This window comes from Mustela putorius, unplaced genomic scaffold (genome assembly GCF_011764305.1).
Source record: "Mustela putorius furo isolate JIRA1106 unplaced genomic scaffold, ASM1176430v1.1 tig00003909_pilon_pilon_pilon, whole genome shotgun sequence".
Taxonomy (NCBI): Eukaryota; Metazoa; Chordata; class Mammalia; order Carnivora; family Mustelidae; genus Mustela; species Mustela putorius.
Window position 1 is genome coordinate 30,326,884 of NW_025422057.1, and position 27,004 is coordinate 30,353,887.

The following is a 27,004-nucleotide window of genomic DNA, read 5'->3' on the forward strand; positions in this document are numbered from 1 at the left end:
CTTCCGTACCCTTGGCACTTCCACTGCTGGCATGCCAGTGCCGACCCTTCCCCTTCTGCCTGAGCACTACCAGCCTCCCAGTGGGATTCTGTCTTCTGTCCTGCCCCATCCCTTCCCTAGCCATTCTCTTCATCCTTTGAGTCCAGAGTAGAGTGCCCTCTCGAGACCCCAACATCCCTCTGGTCATGCATTCTCAGTGGCTCCCCATCACCTCCACACCCCTGCCCCACGGCTCAGCTTTGAAGGGATCTTACCTCTTACTGCCCCCTCCCCGGAGCACACACCTGCCCCCAGTCCCTCCCTGCATCTTTGCTGGAGCTTAGGCTGGTCTGCTTTCCCAAGCCCCTCCTCTCTTCCACCTTGGAGGCTCCACCCTCCAGGGTCCATAAGTGTCCCCTGCCTGCAGGAGACTGTTTCTTAACACCCAAAGCCCTGACAGGGTCAGCCTCAAATCCTGTGTGATCGGGCCCTGCACCTGCGACCTATACCTGGGTGGCCCCGCAGCCCAGAGAACCCAATCCACAGGCTGCCAGAACTCGGCACTGGTGTGCTCAGTCATGCAACAAGCAGATGAGTAAGAGGAGAAGGCTGGGTCTACAGAGAGGGAAGCCAAGAGCAGATGCTCAGATGAAAGCAGAGAGGCCACCAGCCCCCGAAAGACAGAGCCGCCTCCATTCCTGACTGCTCTCCAGCCCCAGCTCCCATGAGGCCAGCTGCCTCGTTGTGATCCTGCCAGCAAACCATTTTTTCCTGAGCTAACCTGGAGGATCCTCTGCTCTGTGTGTCTGTCCAAACCAGCTGGGGGAGCCCTGTCTCCTCCCGACAGCCCCCACTGGAGGAGCCGTACACTTGGCAACAGCAGGCTCTGCCAAGGGGCACCTCTGCTTGTCTCCTGGATGGCTAGTAGATGCTCCACATATGCCTGCTTCCCTCCCGGGGACCAGAGCTCCTCACTAAGGCCTGGAAGAACTCCCTTGAATTGACAAGGAGTCAGGAATGGCCCCTCCCAGACAGGTCTTGTCACATGTGACCCCCACCCCCTGGCTGGAGCTCAGTGGCCCAAGCTGGAACGACTGGACACAATCCCAAGTCCTGGGAATGTGGACTTGGGGCTGGGAAAGCTGAGTCCCTCTGAGTATGGCTGGGACTGTACAGGAGCACTTGAGACTGTATGGGCTGTGGAGACAGGAAGATGACCGAGACATGGAGTTGAGGGGAAAAGATCCTAATGAAGTTTTTCCAATTCCTGCTTAAGGCCTGGCAGCGATCTTGCTGTTGGGTCCTGAACAACCCCCCGCTGAAACCCTATAATAAATCACCTTTTTTGTTTAAGCTAGATTCCGCTGGTTTCTGTTACTTGCAGTCAAGGGGTCCTAACACAGCTGGGATCTCCCTTATGCTTCTCTAGGAATACCAAGTAGGTGCTCGACAAACAAACTTGCTGAATAAAGAAGGAAAACTGGCCCCAGATCCTGGCTTTCTGATTTCTGCCAAAGGCACCTCCGTGCTCTACAAATTCTCCACATATATAATGTGAAACTCAGCCCCAGGCAACTTAAATTAAATGCACTTTCCTTGCCCGAAGTGCATTATAACCTCATTTTCATCTCTTCTTTGGGACAAACCAGCACTGAAAGGAAGGACAGGCGGGAGCAGGCCAGAGAAAACAGCCTATGGCAGTGCAGCCTATGGCAAGTCAGACTGGGTCTGTGCTTTCCCCATCTGCCCCACCAGAAACAACTCTCCCCGAGATTTCTGTCCCTATTCCACGGCCCCAGTCTATCCAGGATAACCATCAAAATCTCCAAGAGGTCACAACGTTTGCACCCCTACCAACGAGTCATTCATGCCACAGGCCATCACAAGGCCAGACCCGTGAATCCTAAGGCTGGAAGAAACCCCAGAGGGTGGTCCTGCCTAGTGGTTTTCAAACTGTGTGTTCTGTAGGACTCCACGACTTCAGTGGAACCTCTTGGGGTCCCCAGTCTCTCTGGCATCAACCAGGGCAGTGCCTACTTGTTACATGTACCAAGCTGAGCGCCATATGACGGAGTTGGGAGGGAACTCTGGCCCCTGGACTCTTCCCACTGCCCCTCTCTCAAGGCTGCTCCCTTAAAGGCTCTTGGGCTTGGGTAGGGCCAGAACTCGGTCCTATGTGGGTGAGCACAGGAAACATGGAGGGAGCACTGCAGACACAACGTGGTGCCCGTTAGCCAGTGTGGAGTCTGAGGCCACTCTGGCTACATGGGCGGAAGGGCAATGCTAAGCAGCCCGGACAGTATGGGGCTGTCCTGATGCCTGTCCTCTGCTATATATAGTTTCTCCCCTGAAATGACCTCACGTAGCAGCAAGGCTTTGTGGTGTGTCAAAACTGGCTATGCATCCCCAACTCCAGGGAAGAGAGCTCTGCTGAAGAAACTGGTGGTAACTAGGAAAGAGAGCGGTCTGTGGCCTAGGGGGATGGTGGGAGCAAGCCTTCCAGACGACTCAGGAGAAATTCTTTCCCTTGACCCCCACGAGCAAACGGGAGGCTCCTGCGCAGTGGGTGATGAAACGGAGTCCCAAGTCTGGGGTGAGGGGAGCCCCTGCTTCATCGGAGGCTCACAGATGGTGGGGACCCAAAGCCTGTCATTCATCTGCACCGCACAGGCAGGACCAGCAGAGGCCCTCTTTGATCGCAACATCCCGTTCACTATTTGAGACCTTCCCTAACCTTGGGGTCACAGCCCATTTGATTCTACTGCCTAAAAGAAACCACAAAAGCAAGCAAGGACAAACACCAAATGGGGATGGGGACTCTCCCAGGGTGGTGGGAGTGTGCAGATTTTCTTCTGCGGGCTCTCTGGTGTTGTTCACACTTTTTACATAAACCCAACTTCTATAATAAGGCAAATCACATTACCTGCTTCTCTCCAACCTGCACTCCTTGCTCAAATTACTAACCCTTCTGCAACTCACCTCAGTTACCCTTCATAACTGCCCTATCCCATCTCAACTCTTTCTAAAGTGTCTACACATTGCCTTTGTCTCTGCTCGTCTACACTGTATGTCTTACTTAAAATGGTACCATATCTTAATATGTCCTTGCTCCTGCCCGAGCCTGCCAGAAGCCATCGTAGATGATAAGACATATGTGTATAATGTGGACATGGGTATGAAGCAAGATGGAAAGAAAAAAACAAGAGAAATGGAATCTGATTTCCTGGGTATGATACCAGCTCCACCTCTGACTGAGCAGGTCAGACCACAGACCTGTGGCTTGACCTCCCTGAACCAGTTCTTCCAGCTGAATTCCTTATTAGTGCCAATTCTCTTCTAAAAGGAAGGAAAGATCCTGATCATGCCTACCAACCCCACAGCTTTTTGAAAAATAGATCATTTCATCTCTAAACCTGAGAGGCCCCAGGCCCAGCCTATAAAACAGGTCCCCATCCATCCATACCTAAACTAGCATTGGATGATGGAGAATAGGACCAGTAGGCTGAAATCTCTCCTTGGACACTTCCTGTGGCCAGGGCCCTTGGCGTAAATGCCCAAGGGGTGGTCAAATGTGGCAGGCGACTTACACACCTCTGTGTAAGGCTGCAGTACGAGGACTTGATGATCAGCAGTACACAAGACATCCAGGCCCTGGATCTTCCATGGGACACATGTCACAGCAGGACAGAGCTAGGCTCAGCTTCAAAGAGGAGGGGTCAGCTGCAGATGAAAGGGCCCAGTGTAGCTCTCTTTTTACCCACTGACTCCAAAGACTGCCCATCCTGTTCCTCAGGGAGAGGGCCCAGATAACAACGCAGGCACCATGTGGATGTTTTTCAAAAAATTGTTTGGGGCCTTATAAAAAGCCATAGTAGCAGTAAGTTCCCAGCCAAGTAAGGCCTCCCTTCTCCTCAGCAGCCAGTACAGTACATGCCACAAACAGGAGTACAATGGTGGGCGAGACCAGGTGAGCTTGTTCCATGAACCTGCTGTGACAGCAGAGAGGGAAGAAGGACAAAGAGCAAACAGAGACACCAGGGACATAAACCCCGCAGTGCAGAGCATCACCAGCTCCCCATGGACCTTCGGCACTGTGTGCCATGGATCTGCCCACTAGGATGCGGCCAGATGGAAACAGGTTTCGAAAAAAGGAAACCCAATCACAAAAGCTCCAGTATTACTGGGTTCATCACTCCGTGAGCTCATGGAGGAAAGGAACCAACTCTGCTCTGCCTGGTACCTAACCCAGTGCCCAGGACATGTACTGAACATTTGGAGGCAATTTCCCATAGTGCTTAAGATATAAGTCCCTGGGATAAAACTAAGAGGATTCAAACAGCAGTTCCTCCACTTTTGTCAGCAAGGGTCTTAACCTCCCTGAGCCTCAGTTTTTTCCTCTGGAAAAATGCAAGTGATTATACCTACCTTATAGGGCTGATGTGAAAATGGAAGATGCTGGTGTCAAAGATCTTATAGGGTGTTGAATATATGCATGGTAGGTTAATAAATGGTACTGATTTCAATGATGATAATAAATGGTACTGATTCGGTGATGTGAGGTCTTGAGAAATGAAAACACCCATGTCACATGACAGTCTATTTTGGGGGAACACAGTACATTCACTAAGTAAAAAAATCAATGCCATGAGTGATATCCCACATTAGAGAGGACAGTGTGGTATGTTTCGGAGATACTGCATGGGGCAAGGGAAAGGAGGCAGGGGGGACAAACGCATAAAGGTTTGGTGGTCCAAAGAAGTGCACTTTCTGGCACATTCAGGGTGTGTAGTGCAGGAACCGGCAGCAGCAGACTATTTGCTACTCGTGGGTGGCAATGACATCAATAAACCAGCCACACCAGAGAGCCCTCGGCTGAAATTGACAATGAGGTAGGCATTGCATGGAAGGCACACCGAGCTGGGAATCTACAACAGTGGTCCGGAAACCCAAATCTTCCATTTCTCACTGTGTGACCCTGCACACAGTAGTTAGTATCACTAAGCCTCTCCCCTAAATTGAGGACAACCTCTCAGTGATTTATCAGGGACACTGGATGAGATGTATGTAAAAGTACCTACAGCAGTGCCTGCCCCACAACTGGTGCTTAATAAAGTATAGTGTATCATAACTATAAAATACCTGGTTTTTTTTTAACCAAGTTGCAGGGCACTGTATATCAAGTGCAGAAAAGGGCTCTGCTGTGGATGTTGATCACTTTCCAAGAAAGTTCACGAAGGAGGTGTCTGCAGTTGACAATGCATATTAGAGAAATGTGCCAGGCTCCAGGAAGGACGCCCCAGCAGACCCAGAGATGTTCTGCCAAGCTGAAGATGAGCCACAGCACACTGAGGGCACTCCCCAGCCTTCACCTACAGAGCAAGAAATGTTTGTATCTGTTTTGAGACAGCCCAGAAAAGTAGGCACTGAGTGTTGCTGGAATCAGCCAGAGTATGTCAGGGGGTGGGTGGAGGGGTGGAGGAAAGAGATTTGTAACTAACAAGAGTTCTCAAGTTTTTGTGAAAGGTTCACATTTTTTAAAAAATGAAGCTAGATTCAAGGCTATCTCTATAATAATATCACTCTTGTGCAACTTGCTTTCAATTTGCTTTCCTGAATAAATGAGTGGAATTACAAGAATGGTAGATAACCCCGGTATACAGCGGAAGCTAGGTCCTGTGTAGGAACGTCACTGGCCTTGCATCTCAACTTGTGGGGGAAGAGGAAGGTTGGGGACAGTGGCCATTTACTGAGTATTTTAATATGTCCCAGGCACCATTCTAAGGATGTGTTGTGCATTAACTCATTTAATCCTCATGACAACTCCACAGAGTAGGTACTGTTATCTTCATTTTACAGATGAGGAAAGTGAGGTCAAAAAACCTGAAATAACTTGCCCAAGGTCACATAATTAATGAGCTGGAGGAGCTGGAATAATGAAATGCAAACGAATATTAAATGAACAAAATACTCGTCATATTGTCCTAATTATCCACTATGAAATGAAAAATGGTATCTTGTAAATGCCCTGTTTAGAAGATCCTAGGTTTTGCAAATCAAAAGAAATTCACGGTCAGGGGGCACCTGGGTGGTTCAGTTAGTTCAGGAGCCAACTCTCAGTTTTCAGCTCAGGTCACAGGCTCAGGGTTGTGAGATGGCTCCCTGCTTAGTGGGGAGTCTGCTTGGGTTTCTCACTCTCTGCCCTTCCCCCACCCGCCTACATAAATCTATGCATGCATGCACACTCTCTCTCTCTCTGTAAAGTAAAATAAATTAAACTTTTTTTTAAAAAACCTCATGGTCAGCCTTTGCTATACACTCCAATTTCAGGGGAAGGGCCACAGAGTGGCCCGAAGCAGATTTCCAAGGTGGGGCAAGGGGAGGCTACATTCTGCTCTTCCCAACACTCTGGGCTGACCAAGAGTCAACAGAGTACACGTCCCCAAAGTAACCATGAACTTGGCTTTGGTTATTGTCATTAACAACCCACTGCCATTTGCTGGGTGTGGACACAGTGCTCATCACCTCACACACATCACCATTTGCATGATGGAGCCCTTGACTACCCTGAATGACCCTGCTCTTGTCCCCATCTTACAGATGTGGAAGCTGAGGCTTTGAACTGAGGCTTTCTCACCACAGGGAGAAAGCAGTGGAGCCATCACCTCTTGTGGCTTCTACTTCTCAACCACTTACCTGTTAATAACCTTGGGCAGCTCGGCAACCTCACTAAATCTCAGTATCCTCACCCACAAAATGAGAAAAATGATTCCCGCCCTGCCTACCTAACAGGATGTTTGCGGGGGAAAAAATCATGTATAATACTTGTGAAAGCACTTTAAAAACTACAAAATGCTGAACAAAGCAAGAAACCACTAGTCTTATTAATTACAAAGAATGACACCTGATCCAGCAAGCACTTTGCTAACAGGGCTCTGGTTTCTCTTTTCCCTTGGGAATCTTGGAATAATTCAAAGTCTGCAGAGCCAGGGCATTCTTTTCTTCAAGTCCCTGGCATCTGGGAGTTGGAAAGTAGAAGTTCATTCTGGGAGAAGGAGGAGGAAACAATGGTATTTGCATTCTACTTGTATTTCTCTTTAGGAATGCAATCTTGGCTGAGATTCTACCCCTTCCAGCACACTCAACCCTCAAACAACATTCAACAAAAATTTATTGAGCATCTACTAAGTGCCAAGTGCTTGATCCAGAACAATGGACTCATGTGGCTCTGGGGTAGAGAGGCTGTAGTTTGGGGGATGGGACATTAAAGGAGGAGGGAACAGCAAGGAGAGGGGAGCAGAGTGGCTGCAGTTCTTGGAGCTTTGTAGGCTTTATAGCGGATTTCTGGCTCCTTTTCACAGAGGTGGGTGAAGGCACCACAATAGAATGAGCTCTGAGCACCAGAATTTGAGTCAAACCACTTAATCTGAGTTCTAGCACTGCCTCTCCTCAGCCTCAGGAACCACCGGAACTGATTTACTTTCCTGAACATCAGCTTTCTCATATGTAAAATGGGTAGAAATATTCCCATAGGTAAAATGGGGACAATCAAATGAGATGATTGCCTGACAGGGCCGATAATAAACTCACTTTAAATACGAAAAACATGTGTTCTCTTTCTCCTGCCCAGAGTAGATAAACTACACAAGAGCCAAAAGCTTGTTCCAAGATCAAACCACTTGGGTTCCAGTCCTGGCTCTGCTGTTTTCAACCTGTATGGCCTCAGGCAGGAGACATTACTTTTCTAGGGCTCAATTTCTTCATCTGTAAAAAGGTGATAATAGTGTCCACCCATAGGACGGTGGTGAGGATTAGCCAAGATACTGCAAGTGATGCTCCTGGCACATGGTAAACACCAAGGAAAGGTGAGCTGCTGCCAAGTGTGTCTCTTCTAGCCCTAAAACAACAAAACTCTGAGTCCTCTAAGATCTGGGCCACTTGGTCACCGGCTGGCTGCCTCGGTTGGACTCTGGTGCCAGCCTCCCTGAAAAGACAGGTACAAATGAGAAGCCCTCTTCGTCCCCTCACCCCAAACCCTGCAGAAGATGCTACAGCCCCTTTCCTGACAATAAGGGACATGGGTTGAGGGGCTGGAGATGGTCAGAGGTATGCATGCATACTGAGCTCGGTACCTCTTCCCCCTGGGCTCAGTAAGCAGGGAGATCTTGACCCCAACAGAGAGTTCATGGCTTTGAGCAGCAGACAAACTCCCCATGTTGCCATGTGACTGCCAACCCTACGAGCTCCCATCTGAACCACAGTCCTACATCTCTCACATGCAAAATGGGGTTAAAAAAAATTGGTGTGCACCCCAAGTAAGACAGTATCAATATTCTCTGGGAGCCTGATGAATTATAACACAGATCTGCTTCAGTAAACTGGAAGCCCCATCCATCCATCCATCCATCCATCTATCCGTGCCATCGACCATCTAATTAGAAACCCAGAAGTAAGCCAAATTCTGACTGACCAAAAAAAAGATGTCAAAGAACCCACCCATCCAACCTCCTGGACTTCCCTTCCTCTAGGGCCCCTCAGGCTTCACTATGAGCTCATCTACTCCTTCTCTAGGTACAATTCTAACAATCCCAACTGTCTGTTTCCCCAGGAAATGGGAGGGGCTGCTATCTGAGTCCCGTAGATGGAATCTTATGAAGTGACCACTATGATCAGGTGTCACTCCACACCCAATACGATGGCAGGGGCACCTGGGTGGCTCAGTCAAATGTCTGCCTTCAGCTCAGGTCATGATCTGGGGGTCTTGGGATCAAGCCTTGTGTTGGGCTCCCCACTCAGTGGGAAGTCTGTTTCTCCTTCTCTCTCTGCCCCTTCCATTGCTTGTGTTCTCCTCTCTCAAATAAATAAGTAAAATATATTAAAAAAAAAAAAAAAAAAACAAGCAAGAAAAAAAAAAGGCAAATGAAACAAAACAAAAACCAGAAAGTAAAAAGCATTTTTGGTGAGGATGTGAAGAGACTGGAACTCTTGTCCACTGCTGGGGGGAATGTATAATGGTACAGCCGCTGAGGAAAACAGAAGGGCAATTCCTCAAAAAATTATACCTAGAGTGAACATGTGATCCAGCAATTCCACTTCTGGATATATACACAACAGAACCGAAAGCAGGCACTCAACCAGATTTGTACATCCATGTTCACAGGAGCACTACTCACAACAGCCAAAAGGTGGAAGCAGCCCAAGTGTCCACTGATAGATGAACGAACAAGATATGGTGGAGACATACAATGGAAAGCTATTCAGCCTTAAAAAGGAAGAGAATTCTGACATGTGCTACATCACGGACAAACCTTGAAGATACCACGCTAGGTGAAATAAGCCCAATGCAGAAGTTCAAATATTGCTTCACTCCACTTACTTGAGGTGCTGAGAGTGGTCAAAGTCATAGAGACAGGAAGCAGACTGGTGGACACTGGGGGCTGGGGGAGGGAAGAATGAGCAGCCTGTGTTTAATGGGGACAGAGTTTCCGCTGGGAAGGAGGAAAAACTTGTTGAGATGGATGGTGGGGATGGCTGCACGGCAGTGTGAAGGCACGAAGTGTGCACAGCGATATACTTGAGTTATGTCACGTGGATCCAAGCACGTGCTCTTTAAATGGGGAAATGAAAAAAAGAGGTGACTGCTACTAGGGAGAAGACCGATTATAGGTGGAAATGGGAAGCCCGAAAGCACAGCAGCCAGACACCATCTAGTGCAGGGCCCACTGCCCTACAGGTTCAGAAGCCCAGAGGCCTCACCCTGTTGTGAGCACAATTGTGGACCAAGCAGGATGCTGTTCTCATTCAGAGCCCAGAGCGGAATCAAGAACTTCCCCACCCCAGTGCTGCCTGAGACCCTGAGCCAGGCCACGGTGGAATGGGTTCTCCCTCAGCAATTTTCTTCCGTTCACCCTCACTTCGTTCAGAAATAAAGGCTTTTGACAGAAAGAAGCTTTTGTGGTCCCCACCTCCGCCAAGCAGGTGCTTTGTACATACAGGTCTGAACTCCACACCCCTGAGCTGCAAAGAGGAGGTTATTCATGCTCAGTACACTTTGCTTAGAAGCTTATCATCCATTTCAGAAAGATTCCCATCCAAAAATAGTTTTTAAACATTTCTTTTATAGTTTTGCTCTTTAAAAAAAAGAGTAAGCTTCAATGATCTGGTGGGGAAAATCACTGGCTATGGTTTTTGTGTGTAAAAATCCTGTGGCTAGGATAATAGAAACTTTAGGAGTTCACAAAATCTCCTTTCATCAGAGTTCACTTGCTTCTTAAACCCTCTCTGGGAGGTGGGCAGGGTAGCAGTCATCCCATTGTATGAACCGGGAAACTGAGGCTCAGATAGATCAAAGTCACACACACAGTTAGGAAGAAGCAGAGAACCAAGGCCTTATTTCCCACCAATGGCAGATGAGGATCTGGGCTGGGGATCTGACATTTGAGCAGACCACACAGTGACGAAAGTAATTTCAAAAACAGCCTTAGTTTATTTTATCCCCATAACATCTTCCTGAAGTAAACTGGAAATACTAACATTTTTTAAAATAGAGAATCAACCGAGCAAAAAACGAGTGACTTGCCCAAGATCACCATTCAGGAAAGGGGCAGAAAGGGGCAGAGAGAATAGACCTCTTCCCTCTTAAAAACACTTGACCTTGAGCCCTTCCCTACAATGTCTTGACCCCAACACACTCAAAACTTGAAGAAGCCCATACAGTTCCTATATAGGTTGTACCACATTTCTGTGAACTCGGCAGGGAGTAGATATACCTTTATTCTCTTTTTAATAGCTGGAAAAGAAAAAGAGGTTAAAGAAAACTTTAAGTTCCTTTCAGTTCTAAAATGCTATGATTCTAAAAATTCCTCAGCAAGTTGCTCAGTAGAGAGAGGCCTGGAATCCACAGCACCCACCTTCCTGCTTCCCAGTCTGTTAGACAACCCCATCCCCACAACTAGGAATACCATGTGTGTCTGGGAGAGGGGTCACTCTCGGATGCATGCAAGGACATAAAACATCAAGAAAGTGCTATTGCCTGGTTAGAGGACTTGACTCTGCTCTGCTGCTCTAGCCCGGGTGTCTCCTAGCAAGAGGTTCCCAAACCAGAGGGAATTCTGTCCCAGGTATCTGAGACCTTAGCCAGGCCTGGGGTAAGAGCGAAGCCAGTGTCAGGAACAGAACACAGCACTGTGAAGTTGCACCGAAGTGCCCTTACTTAGATGTGTGCCCTAACACCCACCGCACAGGAGAGCAATCAGGGCTGCTCTTTCCTGACTTTCTGTAGACCTTCCCAACTCTGCTAGACACAGTAGCTTCATCCAACAAAGACTTATTAAGCACCTATTGTATGTGAGGCACTGCTCTATGTAACAGGGAGCAAATAAATAAAAATCTCTGACCCCTCGGTAGTAGGGAAGGTGGCCAATGCCAGAAGATGGTAACAGCCATGGAGAAAAATAAAATGGGGGAGGAGGGACAGATAATGCTGACAGCAAGTACTACAGGGAATGGGACCCATTTTTCAAAGGATGGCCTGGGAGGGCCTCACTGCGGAGAAAGGCTTGAAGGGATGTGGAGGAGGCAGACCAAGGGAGGGACCCATTCAGGTATCGGGGGTTGGGGGGGTGGAATGGGCCATGAAGAGCACAAGGCAGCTTAAAGGTAAGCTGGTGAAATCATATCGTGTCTTGTAGGCCAACACAAGGACTCTGAATGAGATCAGGGACAAAGGAGTAACAAAATCTGACTTCCAGTTCGCAGCCTCACTCTGGCTGCTGTGATGAGAACAGTCTGTCGGGAGACAGGAGAGGAAGCAGGAAGGTCAGTTAAGAGGCCGATGGCAGCTTAGGCCAGGGCTAAAGTGGTGGAGATGAAGAGACTCAGGTTCTGGATATATTTAGGGCAAAGCCGATAGGATCTATTGATTAAATGGATGTGGGACTGAGAGAAAGGGGAGGTGTCAGGAATGACTCAAGGTTTTGGGGGCCGGGGTAACTGGAAGGACAAAATCACATTGACAGATGGGAAGACTCAGGGAGGAGCGGGGTGGGGGGTGGGGAGTTGCAGGTTCCTTTTGTTCTGGACATGCTAAACTGAGAAGCCCTTTATACATCAAATGTGGTGAGTACCAGCAGAACATACAAGGCTAGAGCTGAAGAGGATGGGTTGAAATTATGAATGTGGGAATCACCAGCTGTATAGCAATACATTGTTGTATGTGTTATCATATAGGATTTCCATGTATGATCACGTGTAACGTGCATGAGTATGGTTATTATCTCCCCCACCCCTAAATTGTAAGCTCCATGTGGCCAAGGACCATGTCCGTTCACAGCCAGCAAGGTGCCTGGCATTCAGTAAATATTTACTGGGCAAATGGAGAAGTTGCTCAATTACTCCCTCAAGAATAGCCACAGCAGCCCACACAATGAGAAGCGACTCTCTTGCAACTACAACGCCAAGCCCAACCAGCTCAAAACAGGGCCCTGGGTCTGTCCGCACCGGGCTTGAGATTCCAGAACGTAAGTGGATACTCCTGGCACATCGCAGAGTCAGATAGTTGGGTTTCAGCCCTGCCACATTCTCAAAGGGTGGAGCTGGGCAAGAGACTCGCCTGTTCTACCACCTCGCTTTCTCCCTGGGGTGACTGAGGGAGGGCCTGCGTTACCCATGGCAGGGGCAAAGATAGATCTACTCAGGGTATATGTGCCCGCGGGTGGGGAGCCCCCTAAATGAGTAAATCCCCAAGTATTCTTTGAAGCGTGTAAGAGCCACCCAGCACCTGAAGAGGGAACATAGTCCTTCTGGGGATACACTAGGAATAACAGTTAAAAAATAAAAAAGAGGAGTGCCTGGGTGGCTCAATGGGTTAAAGCCTCTGCCTTCAGCTCAGGTCATGATCTCAGGGTCCTGGGATCAAGCCCCGAATTGGGCTCTCTGCTCAGCAAGGAGCCTGCTCCACCCCCCCGCCTACTTGTGATCTCTGTCAAATAAATTAATAAAATCTTTAAAAAAGAAAAAAGAATGATAATCACAAACTTTCTAGCTAGGCTAGATGCCCTAACTAATGGACATCATGTCTCCAATATACCTGCCAAGTGACTAGGAAGACATAACTAAGGACAAAGGGTGACATAACAGGGCACGGGATTTCAACTCAATAACTTCGCAGTTTTGAACAGTTGTCTTTGTGAAGATGATGAAACAGCTCTGATGATCTAGTACAAGTCCACCCCTTTCTGAGATACTGAAAGTGTGACCCGAGAGAGGTTTGCGGACTTGCCCAGGGTCACCCAACCACAGACCCGGGACTAGAACTCAAGTTCTAGGTCTCTATTGGTGGTTTCTTCCCATTACACCAGCGGCAAAGGAAAGGTAAGAGTTACCAGGGGAGCTGGGGATTTTTAGGCATTAGTGTTACAACATCAAACTATGTCTTTGTCAAAGGGTAAGCTGCAGATGTTATAGGAATGCCAGGTGCACGCTGTGAAGTTAAGAAGGATTCCTTCCCTCATACCAAACTTGTCATCCTAAAGAGTTCCCCTTGGCTTTGGACTTTATGAATAAAGCTATTCATAGGGGGACCTATGGAACTGAAAAAATGATACACTAGCAGGAAAAAAAAATGCAGATATATACTTCAGTAAAATATTTACATGAAAAATTCAGATGCTAAGATATAGTCGGGTTAACATTCAACAAATATTGAGTGCTTCCTCTGTATAAGTCATTGTGCTAAGTACTGAGTGTGTGTGTATGCATGAGCATTTGTGTACATGTACGGCTAGATGAGCGAGTGTGAGAGACAGACACCTAAGGATAAGACAGAACCCAGGTCCTCAAGGCTTGCAGGGTAGTTGCTGATACAAGACTGTAAACATCAAAGAAATGACTAATAATATGGAGAAGATAATTGTTAAGTAAGTGGCATAATGTGTCTGCAGGAGTTCTCAGAAAGTGGGGAGTTGGAATTGTAAGGCAATGTGCTTCTGGAAAGATACGGGATTTGAGACGAACCTTGAAAGGAAGAAAGGTTCTTGATAAGAAGGGGGGGGGGATGGCAAAGTGCAAACACTGGTGGCCTTAATTCAGGGAACAGAAAGAAATCACCCCTTAAAAAAGGACTGACCAAACTGAACAGCCTTGAAAGTTAAAGTTCTTACAGAACTGGAGAGGTGTGAAAAGATTTCTACACAGGGGCACGTGGCTGGCTCAGTCAGTAGAACACACAACTCTTGATCTTGCGGTTATGAGTTCAAGCCCCATGATGGGTGTAGAATTTACTTTAAAAAAAAAAAAAAAAGACTGTTAAAAAAAATTCCTAAACATAGAATTATAGGGCTCGAAACAGGTTAATTTAACAAACATCTTCGGGGAGGGGGGGGAACAACAGTGTGCAGGCATTAGGTGAATGACTGAAGATGAACTTGCCTTTGGTGGGAAACTAAGTTCAGCTTGGGAGGTAAGTTGAACTTGAGATGACAAGGGAGTGAAGCAGAGTGGAATGGGCGAGTTTGTACGACTTTCCAAGGAAGAACCAGCAGGTCCTAGTGGCTGATGGGCTGGGAGGCAGAGAAAGTCAGCAGAAAGACATCTCCAAAGTATCAAGTTAGGCAGCTGCAAGAATGGAAGAGTAAAGGGAAGTTGGCTGAGGGGAGAGATGCAGAGCTTGCTTTTAGAAGTGTTGAATCTGAGAATAACTACATCAGCGTGTCCAGTGGGCATTTACTGATACGAGTCTGGAGTTTGACAGATAATAGTTGAAGATACAGCATACAGGTCTTCCCAGTGGATATAGTTGTGGGACTGAATATAATTTCTCTGGGAGGCAGTAAGAGAGGGGGGAAAAAAAAGAATGTCAAACTGAACCATGGGTGTGTACACAGCTAGGAGGTGATGTGATAGTGAGCTGCAGTGATCAGAGAAAACAAAACCAAACCAAACCAGGATAATCAAACATGGAGAAAGGAGGGGGGGGGCAGTTTCAAGTATGAGAGAGTTGTCACCAGTGAAAAATGCTACAAAATCAATCATGTGGACTGAGCACATAAATAATAAATAGTCATTGAATAAATGAATGAATGAAAGAAAGAAAGCCCTTGGGTCTAAGAATCAACTTTCCTCAGAATGGCCAGGGCTGCCAAAAGGTTTTCCAGTGTTAAATTTACCTCCTCCCTCCACCCCCAGAAAAACATGTTTCTTCTTCCACAAGTCATCCTGTCCACCACACAGACATCCTTCTCTGCTTCCCCCACTTTTCCCCTCATCTTCCTTCCCAGTGTCCACAACCCAAGCAACACACCTTCAGTGTCAAAGGACACAGGAAATTCCAACTAGAGTTTCCACTTCATTAACAACTATGCCTGTGGCTCCTCTTACATAAAGGGATATGTAGCAACTGAGTGGAAGAGGAGACTGCGATCTAGCCCCAGCTACACTACTAACTAGCTGTGTGTCTTTGGGCAAGTTGTTCAACCTCTCTGTATCAGGGCTTCTACAAAGAGAGGAGGAGTTAGGTCTATCTGGACTCCTGATCTATCTGGACAAGTTTTGAAGGTCCCTTTCAACTCTAAAGTATACGATTTTTATCGTTCTCAGAAGGTCCTTGCAACACCCTCAGAGAAGGAAGTGAGTACAAGACCCGGGGAAACAAATGCCAGACCTCTTCCCAGGGCGAAGCGCCAGTATCGGAGGAGTGTACCAAGAAAGTGAGAAGACGCTGCCCGGCCCTCGCGGATCACCAAGGAGCAGATCCCATCCCCAAGGCTGGGAAGGATCCCAACAAACCCAAGCGCGATTCCCACCCCACACCCCACCTTTTCTAGACTCTAGACAGCCGGGAGGCTCTAAAAAGCCCTGCGGGAAAAATAAAGATTTCTTTCCCAGAGTCCTGCGCTGCTTTTGCCAGTTGGATTCCGGCAGACACGATCTGCAGCCCGATAATGACACAGACAGTCTCTGGAAGAGCGACAGTTCTCGCTCGCTCCGAGTTCTGGGGACGACTGGCCGCCCGCGCCGTGCCCCGACCGGCCAGCCTCCGACCCCGACCCGGCTGCCAGACCAGCGGCGCCCCCGTCCCGGGCCCCCCTCCCCTCCGCCGGCCCCGCTGCGGTCTGCAAACATTTCCTGCCCCCGCCCCCACCCCCACTCCGAGCTTCCCAGTTGGAGCGAGTTGGGCTCGCAGCCGGGTCAGCTCTCGCAGTTGCCCCAACTCGGCTCCCCCGGCCACCAGGGCTGGGGAGCGGGCCCCCGTCTGGCTCCAGAACAGCCATCTGGGAAACCCAGGCGCCAGGAGCCGTGGGAGGTCGCTTGGGAAGCCCAGCGCTCGGGCGAGGAGGGGGACAACTGGCGAGGCGCCCGTGGCCCTGCTCCCTTCCTCGTCGTTACCTGCTCGCTTGCGGGGGTGTCCCGGGGCGGCCGGCCTCTCCCGGCGCTGTCTCCCCACGCAGTTGCCCATGCTGGCTCTTTAGTCGGGCCCCATGCACCGGAGGCGGCGGGCTGGTCGGCTGCTCCGCGCTTCTGCCCCGGACGGCGACGTCCCGGGTCAACGGCTCCTGCCTCCCCGCATCGGGCGCTCCTCGATCTTCCCCCCGGGGGCGCGCTCTGCCCGGGCGCCGGCTTTGCCACAAACTTTGCGGGCGAGGGGAGTTAGGGAGGGGGCCGATTCCCCAGCACAGTCCCAGGTGGCCGGGCCAGGGGGGCCCGCGACGGTGCCCGGCCGGAGACCAGCTCCGCTGGAGGGGCGGAGAGAGGGGGCGGGCACCTCCGCAGCTACTCCCTGCTCGCTCGGGGCTCCCAGCTGGGGCCGGCCCCCCGGAGCCTGTCACTCACCTGCCTAACCCCGCCCCAGTCCGGCCCCGCTCCCGGCCGCCTGCTCGCTGTGCCCGCGCCTCCGCCGCCACCCGCCCCAGGTGCGCATGTGACCGACAGCACCGCCCCCTCGGGCCGGGCCTGATTTTCTCATTGGCTTCCCCCAGGGTATGTACCGCCCCTTGGCCCCACCCAGCCAGGTACCCGCCCCGCCATCCGTCTCCCGGGTAGCCCGGCCGGGAATTATTCGCCCTCAATGGCCCCCGGCTGCGTGCCCAGCAGCCGCCTTCCCTGCCCGCGCCACCGCCCCGCCTCCAAGCCCCGCCCCTCGGGGAGGGACCGTTCCATCCCTCCCTGGAACTGCCTGGCCAGGAGCCGGCAGGCACGTGATCCAGGGAAGCGCCCCGCCTCTTTAACCTTAGCCAGGCGATTGGCTCAGGAGGCGCGTGCGCTCAGAGGCCCGTCCCGTGCCACCGCCCACTTCCCCTCCCACGGTCTCTGGTTCGCGTCATGGCCGCCGCCGCCGCTCCGGAGGCGGTGGCGCCTACGGGCGCACTGTGGGGCCTCGTGCACGACTTCGTCATGGGTCAGCAGGAGGGCCCCGCTGACCAAGTGGCTGCAGGTATGGCAGACGGCGCCGCGCGGCTTCCGCATGGGGCCGACAAGAGGGGGCGGCCTCAGTACAGCCGCCGGGCGGGAAGGGAGTGAGGAACAGCGGTGACTTTGAGAGATGGGTCTGGGGCTGGTTGTGAGCACCGCATGCTTAAGAGCCGCAACAAATGGAGAGTCGCTTGCATCTTCCTTAAAGTGCCTTTACGCCACTCATCTTAGTAGACAGTCACTCTGTGCTCCAGCTGGGGTTAGAGAGTCATTACCGAGTCACAGATGAGGAAACTGAAGCCCGGAGAGGGCAAGAGACTCGCACATCAGGCAGGGGGTGCAGCTGGGACTCAGCTCCAGGTCCTCCGGTCCAGAACCTGGTACTCCCGCCGCTAAACCACATTGTTTGGCGGAGGTTGACGTGAGAAGCAGCGTCTTCCGCGGCATCAGCTCTAGTCGCGTGGCATGTTGGGGGTGGCCGCGCGGCGCGATCTCTGACTGGCTGTCAGAGGAAAGAGGAGGGGAGAAGCCAGTCTTGGGCGGGGGGGAGTTTGAGATGTCTAGTGTATGTTCCTTAAGACTTTCCCTCCGTTTCTTGGTAAAGTTCTTGATTAATTTGCTTCGTGACTTTTTTATGTGGTGTTTGTTTTTATCTTTTCCCCGATCTCCAGTTTCCTGCTTTTGACCAGTTCAGGGATCTCTCAGTTCTCACAGCTTAATCTAGGATTTGAGTAAAACAAATTCCAGATTTCCTTGGGAGTCAGAGACTTCACTCTTTTAGGGGAAAACAAAATCTAAAAAGTTGAGTGTTAGGAGGCCTTCAGACTTGTTTACGTAATAGAATACGAAATTATCTCGTGAATACAAATGCGTTTTGTCTGTTTTTGGAAATTTTGCGTGCTTGGGAAAAAGTAAAAGACATTTCTCTTGAAAATTGAACATCTTAACTTTTAGAAATGAATAAAGTGAATCTGTGAGAAAATATAGTACTATGGTCCTTAGCAGTTCCACTTTCATTCAGTCATCCCACCATTATTGAACACATATTTTTCTCCAAACACGATACAAAGCAATAGGAATATAAATACAGATCAGACTTGATCTGTGCCCACCAAGAACTTTTACTGTGGTGGGAAAATCAACCATGCAAACAAATAGTATCATCACATCTAAAAAATAGTATCATGGGATATGTGCAAGGTGGCAAGGAAGCATCAAAGAGCAAAAGCCTGATGCTGTCATTCTACCAAATTTTAACTTCTTACAGCTTTATATAGTACGTTATCAATGCCATTTTCCCCAGTGTTTTATTTTGAAAATTTTCAAACATACAGCAGAGAATTTCATAACAGGCACACCTACACACACCACCTAAACTACCATTAACATTTTAATATAACTTGCTTTGTCGGATATCTTTCCGTCTGTTTAGATTGCGGATATCAGTACACTTCCTCCTTAATGCTTTGGTAGGCATATTATTAACTAGAGCTTGTTTATAGTTTATTTTGGTGTACAATTTATATTCAGTGAAGTGTACAATCTTAAGTGTAACGTTCACTGATTTTGAAAAATGCACCCGCCTACCCCCTACTGTTATAGCAATGCCATTTGTAATTATTCTTTCACATTTATACATTATGAACAATAATTTTGGAATTTTCAAATTGAAAACACACTTGACAGCATGGATAAGGACTGCCAAGTACTATAAATACCTTTGTAAAATTTATATTTTTTTATGCCTGAAAAAATGACCTAAACTGTTGTCTAGTTTAAATTTAACTCAGCTCAACTAAGACTGTAACATTAGCCCTGTTGTAATTTAGCCCTCTTGACTAGGAAAGGAGGTTGGTAGTAACATAAAGTTGAAAAGGTTTGGTGGAGTTGGATTATGCATAACCTTGGATTCCAGGCAGAGGGATTTGAATGAGCTATTGTAGGTAATAAAAATCATTGTAGATCCTTGCGCAAGGGAGTCATATAATGAAAGCAAATTTGAGAAGGATTAAATTGATTTTCTTTTTTTTTTTTTTTTTAAAGATTTTATTTATTTATTTGACAGAGAGAGATCACAAGTAGGCAGAGAGGCAGGCAGAGAGAGAGAGAGGAGGAAGCAGGCTCCGAGCAGAGAGCCCGATGCGGGACTCGATCCCAGGACCCTGAGATCATGACCTGAGCCGAAGGCAGCGGCTTTACCCACTGAGCCACCCAGGCACCCTAAATTGATTTTCTCAATCTGAGATCACAGCCCTAGTTAAGGTTTTGAAGGCTGACAGAGTTTTGAAGCATTCCCAGAATAAGATGTGCTTTCTAATCCAGCATGAGTCTAGTTTTGTTAGCACTAAAGCGACCAGCTTTCTATTCAGCCTCTCAAAGCAGCAGCGTGTCCTACAAATTGTAAATGCAGAAGGAACACCCTGTAATCACAGGCAGCTATGACCAACTTTGTTTTGCACCTTTGCTGTGGAATTCCTGAAGAAAGTAGGTGTCAGGTGTAAAGGTACAAATGATGGAAGAGAAATGACCCAGTAGGCTAAGGGTTAAAGACATAAGAAAAAAATTTTTTTTATTTATTTGACAGAGCATAAGCAGGTGGAGTGGCAGTCAGAGGGAGAAGAGAAGCAGACTCCGCTGAGCAGGGAGCCCAATGCCAGGCTTGATGCTGGGCCTGATCCCAGCACCCTGGGATCATGACCTGAATCTAAGGCAGATGCTTAACCAACTGAGCTACCCAGGGGTCTCAGGGTTTAAGACTTTTCATTCTAGAATTCAAAGGTTGCAACTACCTGGCCCCAGCCCTTATTCTCACCAGTGCCCTCCTGGACCTTCAGTGCCAGGCAGCTGCCTGGATTTCCTATTCCCTGAGTGTTTTCCTTCCCACTTCCTTTTGCTAACTCCATCTTACTAAAGTTAGACCTCAGATTCAAGACCCAGCTTGAGAGCTCACTGCCTGCCTCCCAAGTGTTTCCGGATTACTCTAGCCAGACATCATCTCACACTTCAAAATCTTTGTATTTATTTCTCAACCACTCATTTATTAGCACTTATTAGCAGACTTGTTCATAAGCCCTCACTTATTAGAAGACTTGTTTAGTAGCTTTTCTGTATCTCTCTCCATATCCTATCCTATGCCTACCACCCAAGTCTCCTGGAGACTAACATAAGTAAGTATGCAGTAAAAAGCTGTGTAAGTGAATGGAATGAGAGATGTTGAAGGAAGAATCTGTGGAATTTGAGGCCTAAGTAGTTACAGGGCTTGAAGGAGGAGAAGGACTCCAAGATGACCCCAAGCTTTTGAGCCTAAGGATGAGCAAAAGAGAAGTTCTTTGTCCAAAAATGGAGGTTGGGAAGGAAGCTGATTTTGAAGAGTGTGAGGTTTGGACATCTTGATGGATATAAATTTTCTTCCTTTCCTTTTCCTTATTTGGATTTTCCTTTGTTTTGGTCTTTATTGTATTTTCCCACTTTTGTGGGAGACCACTATTCCTGAATCCAAAAGACTGTTAAGCAACAATAAAACAGTTCTGAGAAATGTCTGTGGCATCCTCAGCAGAAAAGGCATTTTTGAGAGCTTGATTAGAACTGATTGGGATTTTTCTGTCTCCTGCTCCTTCACATCCTTCCCCCTTCCTCCTTTGGCTGCTCCAGATTCTCAAGAGGCTGCAACTCCATCAGACAGAGGTCTGATTGTGCATTCGTCAGTCTCATATAAATACTTCTTTGATGACTCCTCAGTGTTCCACATGAACTAGTGCCCTGCTGAGGGAAGTGTGGGTAGTTAGGAGGTGCTGGTAGCTCCATTTTTAGAGTAAATCTTGGACACACTGGAAAAACTTAGGTGTACTTATGTAGGGAAAGGAACTTACGCTTGTTTTTCCTTAATGCCAGTGAGACTACCTTTAGGAAAATTAACTCCTTATTAACTTCTTTTATCCCAGGAGTCCAAGTGCATAATTAACGATATTTCCAGATATTCAGGTATTTTTTTATTTGGGAGAACTTACAGTGTTAAGAGAATGAATCACTTAAAGTTAGTGATGGATGGTTCATAAACCCAGGAATTTTATTCCTTTTTTATGCTAACTAAGTCTCTGTTTATATCACTATGGTAACACCGAGCTTGTTAATGCTATGATTGTTTTAAAGGTCTTTCTGCTGGGTTCCTTATGAGCCTTCTGTCTGTATTTCTGTCTCCGGGCCTAACCCAGTACCTGATTTATAATAGGTGCTTAATAAATGTTGAATGAATAAATGAAAACAAATACACATGACAGTTTTGTTAAAGTTAAGGAGAAACACAGTAGGGTATTATTTGATTTTTGAGAACCAAGGAGGGCTTCCAAAAGAGTTAACATTTTAGCTGGCTTGAAAAATTGAATTTTGACAAAGGCCGGAAAGAGGCATTTCAAACCATGCGAACATTTACAGGATTAAGGATATGGAAGAGCTTGATATGTTGGGACGTGTGACTGAATGATAGAAGTCATGACAAAAAGTGAAGCTAGAGGTGATTTGGGGGCTAAATTGTGAAGGACATCAAGCCAGGGATTCAGGTCTTAGGCAGTAAGGAGCAAAAGGAGATTGGTGGGCAGAGAAGTAATTGTGCATTTTAGGGAGGTAATTCTAGGTAGAATATGGATGAATTAAAAGGCCTTTTTAAAAAATTGAGGTAATGGGGCACCTGGGTGGCTCAGTGGGTTGGGCCTCTGCCTTCGGCCCAGGTCATGATCCCAGGTACTGGCATCGAGCCCTGCATCGGGCTCTCTGCTCAGCAGGGAGCCTGCTCCTCCCTCTCTCTCTACCTGCCTCTTTGCCTACTTGTGATCTCTCTCTCTCTGTGAAATTAAAAAAAAAAAAATTAAAAATTGAGGTAAAATTCACTTTAACCATAAGACTACAGTTAATTGGCTTTTAACATTCATGATGTTCCACAACCATCACTGGTATCTATAAATTCCAGGACATTTTTTTTAGTACTCCAAAAAGCAGAGGATTGTTGTTATATAGTCTGGTTATAAGGATGAAAGGGAAGGGTCATATTTAAAAGACATTTCTGAGGCACCTGGGTGGTGCAGTGGTTGAGTGCCTAACTCTTTGTGGCTCAGGTCCTGATCTCAGGGTCATTAGACTAAGTCCCACATCTAGCCCTATGCTTAGCACAGAGTCCACTTGAGACTCTCTCTCCCTTTCTCTTTGCCCCTCCTCCCTGCATGCACACGTGCATAATAAATAAATTCTTCAAATAAATAAATCTTAAAAAAAAAAGACATTTCTGAGGTAGAGTCAACAGAACTAGAATAAAGTGTTATATTTAGTTACCTTTGTGAAAACATCTTCAGAATACTGATTGTAGTTTTTTGCCACCATACTCACCATTTTCCTTTCTCTCATTTATTATTCTGTAACAGCTATACAGCTAATACAATAGCTCTTCATTTTTTCCTAATTTTATATTACTTTTATACTTCATTTGTCTTTTATGTTTGTGCTGCATTAATTCAAGACAGGATCCTTATAAAAAGTGCAGACCAAAGGTTCTGCCAGGGGGGTTCACCCATGTACTGGGATTCAAGGAATCATATACAGATGGGGGTTTATTTGTAATTAAAAGCAGCCTGTTGGGGCGCCTGGGTGGCTCATTGGGTTGGGCCTCTGCCTTCAGCTCCGGTCATGGTGTCGGGGTCCTGGGATCCAGCCCCACATCGGGCTCTCTGCTTGGTGAGGAGCCTGCTTCCCCCTCTCTCTCTGCCTACCTCGCTGCCTACTTGTGATCTCTCTCTCTCTCTCTCTCTCTGTCAAATAAATAAATATATATATATATATATTTTTAAAAGGCAGCCTGTTTCATAGTACTGTATACTTCATGATGAAGAAGTCTTTTATTTATCAAATTTGAGGTAATCTGTAGGAGAGGAAATTGACTAGTAAGGGATGTGGGGGAACTTTGTCCAGTAGTGAAAATAGTTCACATCTTGATTGGGGTATTGATTACTCAGAGTGTATGTTTGCTAAAACTCATCAAGTTATACTGTTAATATCTGTGCATTTCACTATATGTAAATTATACCTCATTTTTAATGAAAAAATTAGGGGCAACTGAGTGGGGCTTATTAGTCAGGTCCTTGTTTTATAGCACTTAGGTATTTCCAACAGTGGACACTCGACCAGCATCCACAAAAGACTTTGCTGGAGAACAATGATGATTCAGTGATGTTCTTTGCTAGTAACAGTTGTCAGTCCTCTATAGCTTCCTATGCACAATTGCTACCTCTGTGGCCACTACTGAAATTTAGTGTTTAGATAGCGTTTTCAGTAGAGTTTCTTGCACTTTGTTTGGCCAAGACATTCCAAAAGATACCCTTTTCCACCTTCCTAAATTGTGCAAAACTTTTTTATAGTGTATAACCCAGAAATGAGTATCTCCATTCACTTCAATGTTGCCATTAAGGAATTGCGTACAGAGCCCAACTGTCAGTTCCTTGGTTTATCCTGTTAGTCTGGCTGTTTTCCCTTCCCCCACCCTAAAGCCTGCACATTTTTTCCCTTGGCTCTTTCTCAGGAGCAGGGGCAGCAGCTGGGCCTTCCACACCCTGGCACGAGCAGGGCTAAGAGTGCCTGATGTCTAAATTGGTGCCAGTCACGAGCTATGAATCCTGACTAGACAGCACTCCTTCTCTCAGTCGGTTTGGACTTACTCTAGTACTAGAGTGAGCCTCTACCCAGTTCTGCTCGCAGCTTTGTTCTGAGACCACAGACTTAAGGAGTTTTCTCAAGCCTCTTGACTCTAGCTAAAGTCTGGTGTTGGTGAGAGGTAACTTATTAAGTCCAGCATTTGGAGTTAGGTGGGCCCGGGACCCAGCAAAGGCTGCTGGAAGTAATTCCCTGATTGCCACACCTTATTGAGCTAGAACTCCTCTATTTTAGTCAAACCCTTAGGAAGATTGCTAACCTTTTATTCTTTGTTTCTTTCTTGAGAATATATCCTAAGATGGTCCTGGTGTATCTATGTGAATTATCGTTGTATTGTTAAAAATGTATTTATTTATTTATTTGACAGAGAAAGAGAGATCACAAGTAGGCAGAGAGGCAGGCAGAGAGAGAGGGACAAGCAGGCTCCCTGCTGAGCAGTGAGCCCGACATGGGGCTTGATCCCAGCACCCTGAGATCATGACCGAGCTGAAGGCAGAGGCATAACCGACTGAGCCACCCAGGTACCCCTAAAAATGTATTTTAAAGGGATGCCTGGGTAGCTCAGTCTGTTAAGCATCTGACTCTTGATCTCAGCTCAGGTCTTGATCTCAGGGTCGTGAGCTCAAGCCCCACACTGGGCTCCACACTGGGCACGGAGCCTACTTTTTAAAAAAATGTATTTAAAAAAATAAATAATATGGGACACCTGGGTGGCTCAGTCAGTTAAGCATCTGCCTTCGGCTCAGGCTATGATCCTGGGGTCCTGGGATCAGGCCTGCATCAGCCTCACTGCTCAGTGGGGAGTCTGCTTCTCCCTCTGTCCCTCCCCGCTGCTCATGCTCTCTCTCACTCTCTTGCTCAGGTGTACTCTTTCTCAAATAAATAAATAAAATCTTAAAAAAATAAGTAATATATTCACATGGTGCAACATTTAAAAGGTACAAAAGGATACACAGAAAAGTCTCCCTTCTGTCTCAACGTGGAATGCAGACTGTGACAAATGAATCTACTGTATTACTAATATCTAATGTATCCTCACTAAAGGCAGGAAACTGTAAGGCTAAAGACAAATGCTGCACTCTACTTCTAAATCTGTTTCTCACAGAGGTTGACAATTCTGAAAATAATTTATAGCTATACTAGGTTGAAAAACAAATAAAAGGTAGATAATAGGAACCAGATTTCTCACTGTCAGAGAAAAAAATTACAAATAAGATAGAAAAGAAGTAAGGAGGGAGGCTAGAATGGACCCTGTGGTCCTGAATTAGAGCTGGAGACTTTAATATGATTTTATGTTTACTTTAATATATATGGATAGGGGCACCTTGGTGGCTCAGTGGGTTAAAGCCTCTGCCTTCGACTCAGGTCATGCATGATCCCAGGGTCCTGGGATCGAGTCCTGCATCGGGCTCTCTGCTCAGTGGGGAGCCTGCTTCCTCCTCTCTCTCTGACTGTCTACTTGTGATCGGTCAAATAAATAAATAAAAATCTTTAAAAAAAAAAACTGATCTCGCTCTTCCCACATATTAAAAAAACATATATATATATATATATATATATATATATGGATAGAAAAATAATGAAAGATACCTATGTAAACATAGGTTAATATGTATATATATTTCCCAGCTCTCTCTAAGGAGGGCCTAGGAGCAGTGGTATCCCAAGCACACCCAGATCTTGGTTTGTAATACTATTTCCCAATAAAAGGAACTAAGGCTTCTTGAAGAAAAGTGAATTCTACAGCTGAATCAAAGAAATTACAGGATGAGCCAGTAGTATTTTGTAGTGCTAAAAAAATAAGAAAGTACTTAAAAAATAAAATGATAAGGCATCTGGCTGGCTTAGTTGGTAGAGCATGTGACTCCAGATCTCGGGGTCATGAATTAAATAAAGCCCCATGCTAGGTGCAGAGATTACTTTAAAGAAAAAGAAAGATAGATAGATAGATAATGGGCTGGCTGCATTTCAATAAAACTTTATAAAAATAAACAAATAAAAGGATGGGACAGGAGACAACCTAAAAAACTACCCATTAAAGATCGAATGATTTTGGACAGTAAAATAACCTCGTATTGGATTATAACCTGAAGTGTAAATATACATTAGTCTATGCTGATGTAAAATAAATGAGTGAATAAATAAATGGGGAAAAGAAATGAATCTTCCTTACGGAATAACTCCACATAATGTAGGTAGGTATATAGATACTTTTAGGAAGTGGAGCTTAACTTATGCTTCCCCTGTGAGTGTTAAGTGGGGCTAAGTGACTCCCTTCCAAAGAAGAGAGCCTGAGAGGGGCACCTGGGTGGCTCAGTGGGTTAAGACTCATATCATGATCTCAGGGTTTGGGGATCAAGCCCCACATCGGGCTCTCTGTCCAGCAGGGAGCCTGCTTCCTCCTCTTTCTCTGCCTACTTGTGATCTTTCTCCCTCTCTCTGTCAAATAAATAAATAAAATCTTTTTTAAAAAAAAAGCATGAGAAAGGAATAATAACTATAATAAAATAATAACTATATAGTGCAGAGACGTGGCTGACACTACCTTGACCAAATGATCAGAGTTAAAATTACCAGTAAGTCTTACTGATATTTTGTACTCCTGGTATGGTAAGATATAAGATGAGAAGGGCACTTCACCTCTTTGCTATTCTTCTCGAAACGCATGATCCCAGTCTAAACATGAGGAAGACATCCAATACACCCAAATTCAGGGACATTCCGTAAAGTACTTCTTTGGGATATCAAGGTCATAAAGAAAAAGACTGAGCAACTTTCACAGACCAGAGGAGACCAAAAATTTACGATGGCTAATTGCAATGTGGTATCCTTAACTGGATCCTGAGACAGAAAAATGACATAAGTGGAAAAACTGGTAAAATCTAAATACAGCCTAGAGTTTAATAGTCATATACCAATGTTAATCTCT

At 46.7% G+C, this 27,004-nt stretch overlaps 2 protein-coding genes across 3 annotated transcripts in view; one reads left to right on the forward strand and one right to left on the reverse strand.

Moving 5' to 3' along the window:
- The window catches only part of UBTD1 (ubiquitin domain containing 1), a 52,619-nt gene extending 35,508 nt beyond the window's left edge, over positions 1-17,111 (reverse strand). The window contains exon 1 of the mRNA XM_004749556.3: positions 16,360-17,111. Within this exon, the coding sequence (XP_004749613.1) occupies positions 16,360-16,429 (70 nt within the window). The 5' untranslated portion in view covers positions 16,430-17,111. The remainder of the gene's footprint in view (positions 1-16,359) is intronic.
- Positions 17,112-17,244: 133 nt separating this feature from the next.
- MMS19 (MMS19 homolog, cytosolic iron-sulfur assembly component) overlaps positions 17,245-27,004 on the forward strand; it is a 34,369-nt gene continuing 24,609 nt past the window's right edge. For both annotated transcript variants that reach the window (XM_004749554.3, XM_004749555.3), the window contains exon 1: positions 17,245-17,404. In XM_004749554.3, the coding sequence (XP_004749611.1) occupies positions 17,293-17,404 (112 nt within the window). In that variant the 5' untranslated portion in view covers positions 17,245-17,292. The remainder of the gene's footprint in view (positions 17,405-27,004) is intronic.